The 9,815-nt window shown below is 38.4% G+C and overlaps 1 protein-coding gene across 3 annotated transcripts in view; it reads left to right on the plus strand.

Annotated features, from left to right (window-relative positions):
• cpxm1b (carboxypeptidase X (M14 family), member 1b) overlaps window positions 1–6,233 on the plus strand; it is a 27,201-nt gene extending 20,968 nt beyond the window's left edge. Inside the window, exons 11-14 of one of the 3 annotated variants that reach the window (XM_056472475.1) lie at window positions 1,734–2,028; window positions 2,404–2,543; window positions 4,085–4,187; window positions 5,302–6,233. In XM_056472475.1, coding sequence (XP_056328450.1) covers window positions 1,734–2,028; window positions 2,404–2,543; window positions 4,085–4,187; window positions 5,302–5,606 — 843 coding nt within the window. In that variant the 3' untranslated portion in view covers window positions 5,607–6,233. Of the gene's footprint in view, window positions 1–1,733; window positions 2,033–2,403; window positions 2,544–4,084; window positions 4,188–5,301 lie in introns of those variants that run through there. The other 2 variants (XM_056472476.1, XM_056472477.1) reach the window with 2 other exon arrangements.
• The last annotated feature ends 3,582 nt before the right edge of the window (window positions 6,234–9,815 follow it).

Raw genomic sequence — 9,815 nt, forward strand, 5'->3', positions numbered from 1 at the left:
CTATAAATGTGTAATAAATGTAATCTAAATATAATCCAAAAGCAGTCAGAATATGTGACCATAAATGTGTAATAAATGTAATCCAAAAGTAATCCGATTATGTAACCATAAATGAGTAATAAACGAAAAGTAGTCAGGTTACATAACTATAAATGTGTAATAAATGTAATCTAAATGTAATCCAAAAATAGTCAGATTATGTAAACATAAATGAGTAATAAAAGTAATTCAAATAAAATTCAAAAGTAGTCAGATTACGATACTACAAATGTGTAATAAATGTAATCTAAATATAATCCAAAAGTAGTCTTACTACATTGCCATAAATGTGTAATAGAAGTAATCCAAATGTAATCCAGAGGCAGTCAGATTACATCACCATAAAAGAGTAATAAATATAATCCAAATGTAATCCAAAAGCAGTCCAATATCATCACCATGAATGTGTAATAAAAGTAATGTAAATGTAATCCAAAAGTAGAGTTTTTAGAACCATAAATGTATAATAAACAAAAAGTAGTCAGATTACATAACTATAAATGTGTAATAAATGTAATCTAAATATAATCCAAAAGCAGTCAGAATATGTGACCATAAATGTGTAATAAATGTAATCCAAAAGTAGTCAGATTATGTAACCATAAATGAGTAATAAAAGTAATTCAAATAAAATTCAAAACCAGTCCGATTACATAACCGTAATTGTGTAATAAAAGTAATCTAAATATAATCCAAAAGTAGTCATATTACGTAACCATAAATGAGTAATAAAAGTAATCCAAATAAAATCCAAAAGCAGTCCGATTACATAACCGTAAATGTGTAATAAATGTAATCTGACTGATTTTGGAGTACATTTAGAATATGTGACCATAAATGTGTAATAAATGGAATCCAGTAGTCAGCTTATGTAACCATAAATGAGTAATAAAAGTACTCTAAATGTAATCCAAAAGCAGTCAGATTACGTAACCATAAATGAGTAATAAAAGTAATCCAAATGTAATCCAAAAACAGTCAGATTACGTAACCATAAATGAGTAATAAAAGTAATACAAAAATGTAATCCATTACTCAGATTACATCACCATATATGTGTAATAAATGTAATCTGAATGTATTCCAAAGGCTGTCAGATTACATCAACATAAATGAGTAATACATGTAATCCAAATGTAATCCAAAAGCAGTCCAATATCATCACCATGAATGTGTAATAAAAGTAATCTAAATGTAATTCAAAAGTAGTTTTAAGAACCATAAATGTATAATAAAGGTAATCCAAATGTAATCCAAAATTAGTCATATTACGTAACCATAAATGAGTAATAAAAGTAATTCAAATCAAATCAAAAGCAGTCCTACTACATAACCGTAAATATGTAATAAATGTGATCTAAATGAAATCCAAAAGTAGTCAGATTATGTAACCATAAATGTGTAATAAAAGTACTCTAAATGTAATCCAAAAGCAGTTAGATTACTTAACCATAAATGAGTAATAAAAGCAATCCAAATGTAATCCAAAAGTAGTCATTTATGGTTACATAATCTATGTACTAAAAGTAATCTAAATGCAATCCAAAAGTAGTCAAATTACATCACCAAAAACGCAATCCAAAAGTAATCAGATTACACCCCTATAAACATATAATCTATCAGATTACACAAATACTCTGAATGTTGTCATGTAATCTGTAATGAGTATATGAAATACATGTGCTGTACTGCAGGTGGCTCCAGAAACGAGAGCCGTGATTAGCTGGATGCAGACCATACCGTTTGTTTTGAGTGCGAATCTGCATGGAGGAGAGCTGGTGGTGACGTACCCGTTCGACATGACCCGAGACTGGGCACCACGCGAGCAGACGCCCACCGCCGATGACAGCTTCTTCCGCTGGCTGGCCACGGTTTACGCCAGCACCAACCACGTCATGTCCAACCCCGACCGCAGACCCTGCCACAATGAGGACTTCCTGCGGCACAATAACATAATCAATGGGGCAAACTGGCATACAGTGCCAGGCAGTGAGTAACTCAGTCTTCTATAAGTCAATCTTTTTACAATTTTACACAATTTATCACAAAAATGCATCAGTTATGAAGCACAATGATTTACTATGACAATAAAACACATGTAAAATACAAAGAACAAAACCATTTACAGGAAATATGAACGTTTTTCAATGCTCGTAACAGTCGACATGTTTCTTGATTAGCAAGTTTGAATGATTTCCTGAAGTAATGATGCTTTTGCTATTCACAACCATACATTTTAATTACACTAAATATTCACACGGTACATATTACTCTTTTAACTGTATTTTTGATCTAATTGATGCAGCTTTGTTGCAGAATTTTGATGTGTGTGCGTGTATTTTGCGTATGTCACTCCTCCTGCAGGTATGAATGACTTCAGTTACCTGCACACCAACTGTTTTGAGGTGACGGTGGAGCTGTCCTGTGATAAATTCCCTCACGCTGGCGAACTGCCCACCGAATGGCAGAACAATAAAGAGTCTCTGCTGGTCTACATGGAGCAGGTGCCACACCGAGTTACAATCACCACTAAACCTCTGATGTCTAAATGCTTGAGTGCCCCAAAAAATACCAACCCAGGCTCACTGGAAATATGTCTCAGCTTACAGTTCTGCAACATAAAATACTTAACATTTCGTTGTACGTTTCAGATGACAAATCCACTAGAGGGCGCTGTCTACATTTAGCAAATTTCACATAATTACTTAGGGTACGTTTTGTTGTACCTTTCAGATGACAAATCCACTAGAGGGCGCTGTCTAAATTTAATAAATTTAAATTGTTGTAAATTTCAGATGACAAATGCACTAGAGGGCGCTGTCTACATTTAGCAAATTTTAAATAATTACTTAGGGTACGTTTTGTTGTACGTTTCAGATGACGAATGCACTAGAGGGCGCTGTCTACATTTAACAAATTTCAAATATTTACTTAGGGTACGTTTTGTACGTTTCAGATGACGAATGCACTAGAGGGCGCTGTCTACATTTAGCAAATTTAAAATAATTATTGGGGTGTGTTTTATTGTACATTTCAGATGACGAATGCACTAGAGGGCGCTGTCTACATTTAGCAAATTTAAAATAATTACTTAGGGTACGTTTTGTTGTACATTTCAGATGATAAATCTACAAGAGGGCACCGTCTACATTTTAGTAAATTTTTTTAAAATGAAAAAAATTGTACCTTTTTTTTTACGGTTCAAAAGACAAATCCACTAGAGGTTAGACATCCTGTGGCGAATTTTGAATGAGGCAGCGTGAATGACCGCGAATTAAGCATTTCGGGCATTTACCACACTTAACAAATGATTCGCACAAATTGCTCAAGTTAAAAAATCTGAACTTTAGTGGACATTTACAACGTGTTAACCAATCAGGAGCTTGCTCTAATAGGGGCATGATTATGATGTAGCACTTGTTGTTGGTGTCCTGAGTGGAAATCCTCCTGCTAACACAGGACAACTCAACTAACTGGGTCCGGCTCAGTCGGAAGCACTGCTGAAAGCGTCTATCATCCCGGAGTAGATTCTGGCAGAGTTTATAAACTTACAGAGCTGGTGCCCCTCTGAAGTATCAGATGGACTCAGACACGGCGTCAAATGAATCCAAGCCATTTTTTCAGCCTTCCTAAAGCACATAAAGCACAGCTACTCTCTCAGCAGAATCCATGTTAGCCATTTAGCAACAAAACTGGAATCACCAGGCAGACAAACGCCCCGCACATGACACAAATCCGCATCTATTATGAAGCGAATTTAACAGTGAATGAAGCGAGTAAACTCAAAAAGTTCATGCGTCTAATTACACGTGATTAGTGCAACCTATTTGCGCAAGTCACATCTGATGAGAACGCCTCAGAGTATGTTTTGTTGTACATTTCAGATGACAAATCCTAGGGTGCTAAATCCATAGGGTGCTATCTACATTTTAGTCAATTTAAAATCATTAGGGTACATTTTGTTGTACGTTTTGGATGACAAATCTTTCCAGTGAGTCTGTGTTGAAAAAAGTGCAACGCCAACATCAGTTCTTCCATATAACAGGTGCACAGAGGGATCAAGGGAGTCATTCGGGACAAAGACACTGAGGCCGGAATCGCAGACGCCATCATTAAAGTGGATGATATCGACCATCACATACGATCAGGTGATGACGCTGTCTGCTTTTTCACATCTCTGTTTTCATCTAGTGAGTAAACTGATCTCTTGTCTCCTAAAATGAAGCGACTCTGAACTTCCTGTAATGAATTGTCTGTACTTTCAGGTTTACTTCCTGTTAAGGTTTGTAATTATTTGCATAATGCCAGTCTATGGTCTTTATTGGCTGTCCAAACAGCCTTGGTTTTGACCCTCAAACACTGTAGTTGTGGCTGAGACTGGAGTTTAGTTTAGTTTACTTGATGTTTTTCTGCTGCCAGAGTAAATCTACTGCACTTGTGATCATGAAGTGATGTGGTATACTACCCAATGCCAGCATTACTGTTCATACAACATCACCACGTTTACAACAGCTGAGAGAGCTGAGCTTCAGAGAAATGTGGAGGGCGCTGTCTACATTATGGCAAATCTGAAACATGTTACTTAAAGTGCATTTTGTTGTACACTTGAGATATCAAATCCACTAGAGGGCGCTGTCTACATTTTGCAAATCTAAAATACATTACTCAGAGTAGGGATGCAGTGATTAAGCGGTTTCACCATCTGCACCAGCATCATATTCACACACACACACACACACACACACACACTCAAAACAAACAATAATGTGGGTCTAAACACAGCTGACGTCTGAAACACAGGACAGGACACAGGACACTAGAGCTGCACGATACTGCATAAATCTGGCATTGCGATGTCTTGTTTGTTTGTGAAATAGATTGCGATATGATGTAGGGATGCACTGACACCATTCTTTTGGAACCGATGCGATCCCGATACCGAACCCGATACCGAACACTAAAATATGAGGAGTTTTCATCTGATTTTCTAAACTAGCAGTGTTTTGATTAATGAATGCATAATAATCAGGATAACTGTGATTATTTCTCACACTATAATCATACAACTGAAATCTATAATCATTGCATGCCTAACTCAGAGTGCATTTCATTGTATGTTTCAGACATCAAATCCCCTAGAGGGCGCTGTCTAAACTTTTTCAAATCTTTTGCAGATTTTTACAGTAGTAGTACATTTGTATTATTTTATGCACAGCGGTCTCCTGTTCTCAGATCAGTCTGTAACTGTAGATGTTGTTGCAGCTGCTGATGGTGATTTCTGGCGTCTGCTGAACCCGGGCGATTATGACATCACAGTGACGGCGGAGGGGTATTTCCCAGCGTCCCGCAGCTGCAGGGTGGAATATGAACATTATCCTACACTCTGTGACTTCCGCCTCACTAAAACACCGAAGCAGCGTCTGCGAGAGATTCTGGCCAAAGGAGGAAAGATCCCCAAAGACCTGCAGCTCCGGCTGCGTCAGCTGCGCACTCGCAAACTGCGCGTCAGCACAAAGCGCATTAACCGACGCCGCGCATCACAGCAGCAGAGCAGGGCTCACCGCTAGACTGACCTCTGACCTGTTCAGCTGGAACACAGGGTTAAACCCAACCAATGACCTAAAGCTGGTGTATCACTGTGTCTCCCTTACGAATATTATCCATTCATTCATTCTGTTTTCGGCTTAGTCCCTTTATTAATCAGGGGTCGTCACAGTGGAATGAACCGCCAACTATTCCAGCATATGTTTTATACAGTGGATGCCTTCCAGCTGCAACCCATCACTGGAAAACATGCATACACACTCATTCACACACACACACTCATACACTACAGCCAGTTTAGTTGATCAGTTCCCCTATAGCGCATGTGTTTGGACTGTGGGGGAAACCGGAGCACCCGGAGGAAACCCACGCCAACACAGAGAGAACATGCAAACTCCACACAGAAACACCAGCTGACTCAGCTGAGACTCAAACCAGCGACCTTCTTACTGTGAGGTGATTGTGCTACCCACTGCGCCACCGTGCTGCCACATAAATATTAAAGTTTTATTATAAAATAAATAATGAAACATGTGTAATTTTCATAAGGGTTTGTGCATTGGAGGTGCAGATGTGTTGTGCCATGTACAAATTGTTTTATACTACAGTACTGATAAAATGGCCTATTAAAGTGATGCTGTTGTTGTAAAGTTTGGCTTTCAAAGCTCACATTTGTCAGTCTGGAACTGGTGCTTTCAATAAACGTTTATATCTAAGGAAATACTATAGTGATTTATAGTAAATATTACACTGTTTCTAAATCATACTATAGTAAAGCTCTAGAATTAATCTGTTGTGGTGATTTTATAATTGCTATGGTAACACAACCACTATAGTGATATAAACAAATCAGCTAATACAGTAGTTTTCAACAACTAAAGGGTGTATTATACTACAATACACCACAGTTTACTGTAGTAAACTAAAATACAGTACAATATTTATTTCAGTTAATCAATTCATGAAGGTATTTACTATAGTGCTACAATATGCTACAGCATTGGTTCTCAAACTAGTGGTATGTGGAGGAATCACTTCATTCACTCATTCATTTTCTTTTCGGCTTAGTCCCTTTATTAATCAGGGGTGCCCACAGTGGAATGAACCGCCAACTTATCCAGCACATGTTTTATGCAGCAGATGCCCTTCCAGCTGTAACCCATCACTGGGAACCATCCATACAAACTCATACACTACGGACAATTTAGCCTATCAAATTCCCCTATAGCGCATGTGTTTGGACTGTGGGGGAAATTGGAGCACCCGGAGGAAACCCACACCAACACGGGGAGAACATGCAAACTCCACACAGAAACACCAACTGACCCAGCTGAGGCTCAAACCAGCGACCTTCTTGCTGTGAGGTGATCATCCTGCCCACTGCACCACCATGCAGCCTGGAATCACTTAATAATTAAAGTAAAAAAATGAATACCCTTTTAACCCTTTAATGCATACGATAACACTGATATGATCAGTAGATTGACTTTAATAGGCTAATATTAATATTTGTAACGGTTGTTGAGGGTGTATCCTGTATTTTTATATCCCCATGTTGACAGGTATAGTTTATTCACTTGCTTTTCTGACACAAAGCCTACTCTAACCCACAGTAAGCAGATCTAATTTCTCATTTAAATATGTAAATCCAATTCATATATTTAAAATACAAGTTAATGTTTAGATTTTAAAGATATACAAATAAGTCATAAATAGATGCAACATATATTTTAAAATGTATTTCAAGAGTTTATATCTCAATATGATGACATATAGCCAATATTTATGAGGTCCGAGGAACATTTCCAGGTTTTGAGGAATAGGCTTCTACCATATGTTAATGAGCAATTCCATGCAAATGTCAACCTTGACATGAAAAAAATTATGTTGTCACCAAAATATCGAAACTGTTTTGGCATTTTTTGGTGTAAGCAAGAATTTTACAGTGCTTTAAAAAGTCAAAAATGTCTGTTAGTGTTATCAAACTATTATATTTGATTTACCAAAGTCACACAGGCGCCAATTTCACATCCGTCACATCCATAGCAGAGAGATGTCACATCCGTAAGGGAGCTTTTCCCTCATAAACGCAAAAAAATGTCAAATAAAATAAAATCAATTACTGTTGTTCTACAGTGAGCAACTCTTATCCTGTTGATTAGCACTTTTGGGTTGTGTAGTTTAATTCACAGAATTTCTACAAAGTGTGTTGTATGCTGTAAACTCGCAGACCTTTTTGGTCACATCCATAACGCATGTTTATTTCCCTCATTTAATATATGAAGCATGTTTACAGATATTTTTCTGCTCCCATAACTCTGTGATTGGTTGTTTTGGAAAAAATAAACAGATCTTTCAATATAACGTGAACATATACTTGCTACATGAATTTATGTGTTCAGATTTTACTGCGAATGCCACATCCATATCGCTGGAATTGCTCTAATACTTCACATTTAAGTACAGCAGTTGTCTGTTTTTTAAAGAGCCCATATTATACATGAAATAGGGTCATATTTAGGTTGTAAGGGTCTCCAACAACAGTCTAATATGCATGCAAGGTCATAAAACACTTTGATGGTCTTATAATCTGCATTTATTTTTACCTAATTATCCCAACGACTCCCATATGAATCGTTCAGCGATTCATTTGTTCCCAACCCCCTCCTCAGCGCGAAGCTAATCTGCGCTGATTGGACCGATGACAGCCTGCTGCGATTGGTCGACAGTGACAGGCTTCAGCACAAGACAGAGTGAAATGCCCAGCTGGTAATCAACTATATAAAAGTAGTCACAGTGCACACGCGCTTCATAGTGTAAGGCTTTTTTCACACACACACACACACACACACACACACACACACACACACACACACACACACACACACACAACCCTCCTCAGAAGAACTGGGGAGATCGACGCGAGTCTCTCTCTCTCCCTCTCCCTCTCTCACACACACACACACAACGCTCCTCAGAAGAACTAGGGAAAGCGACGCGAGTCTCTCTCTCTCTCTCTCACACACACACACACACACACACACACACACACACACACACACACAACGCTCCTCAGAAAAAACTAGGGAAAGCGACGCGAGTCTCTCTCTCTCTCTCTCTCTCTCTCTCACACACACACACACAACGCTCCTCAGAAGAACTAGGGAAAGCGACGCGAGTCTCTCTCTCTCTCTCTCTCTCTCTCTCTCTCACACACACACACACACACAACGCTCCTCAGAAGAACTAGGGAACGTGACACGAGTCTCCTGTCTCCTAGCTTACGATCGATCGCCATAGCAACGACAAACGGCAGTGGAACGCGAGCTCACAAAAGCCTTTAACGTTAAATCCGTAAACAAAGCGGCACGCGTCGCGTTTTTAACGTGGCTTACATGTGATAAGAGAATATAAAGAGTAACCGCGTGTACTGTACCAGGTTAACAACTCATCTTTGGGTAGAGACTGTCAATATTATCCATCTGAGCACAGCGTGACTTCATTGGACCGGCGGCGTCTGTGTGTGTGTGTCTAGTGTTTTTTCTGTGTTAGTGGGCGGGGCCGCAGGTTTCAAATCTCCCTGGTTTGCTCGCGTAACTACTGGCGAGGCTTGTGTTTCGTAGCTGCGTCATCGCGAAACACCTAATGACTCGTTATCAAGACGACTCGTTGAAGCACTATGAGTCGACTCTTTTATAGATGAATCAATAGTTTTAAACACTGTACACTTACAGATTTAAGCCTTAGCTGGATATTTCACTTCACTTAGAGCTGTGTTACACACTACATGGAAGGGCATTTTCAAAAACCCATAATATGGGCTCTTTAAGAACAGCCATTTTTAATTAACTGTTAAAAGTATATTTTAATTTAAACATTGATGTTTTATTTGTTTACCTGTAAGCACAGTGCAGTGTTAATGCTCAAACTATTTATAATGGTTAAAGTGGCTGACAATAATGAATATTCAGAATAATAAGAGCTGCAACTGCTCAATTAGGCCTACTACACTACTGTACTTCAATACCGGTCAGTATGGTGGTACATGGAGAGACTGTTTTTGTCTGAGGTGGTACACTTGGTGAAAAAAGTTTGAGAACCACTGTGCTACAGCATTCATTAAGAAAGAGTTTTAAATACCATACAGGTACTACAGTACAGTTCAACAACACTAGCATTTAGGCTACTACAAATTACTATAGTACTTTTCCCATGTGGGACAGTTAAACTGG

The sequence above is a fragment of the Danio aesculapii genome, chromosome 14, assembly GCF_903798145.1.
Source record: "Danio aesculapii chromosome 14, fDanAes4.1, whole genome shotgun sequence".
Lineage (NCBI taxonomy): Eukaryota > Metazoa > Chordata > Actinopteri > Cypriniformes > Danionidae > Danio > Danio aesculapii.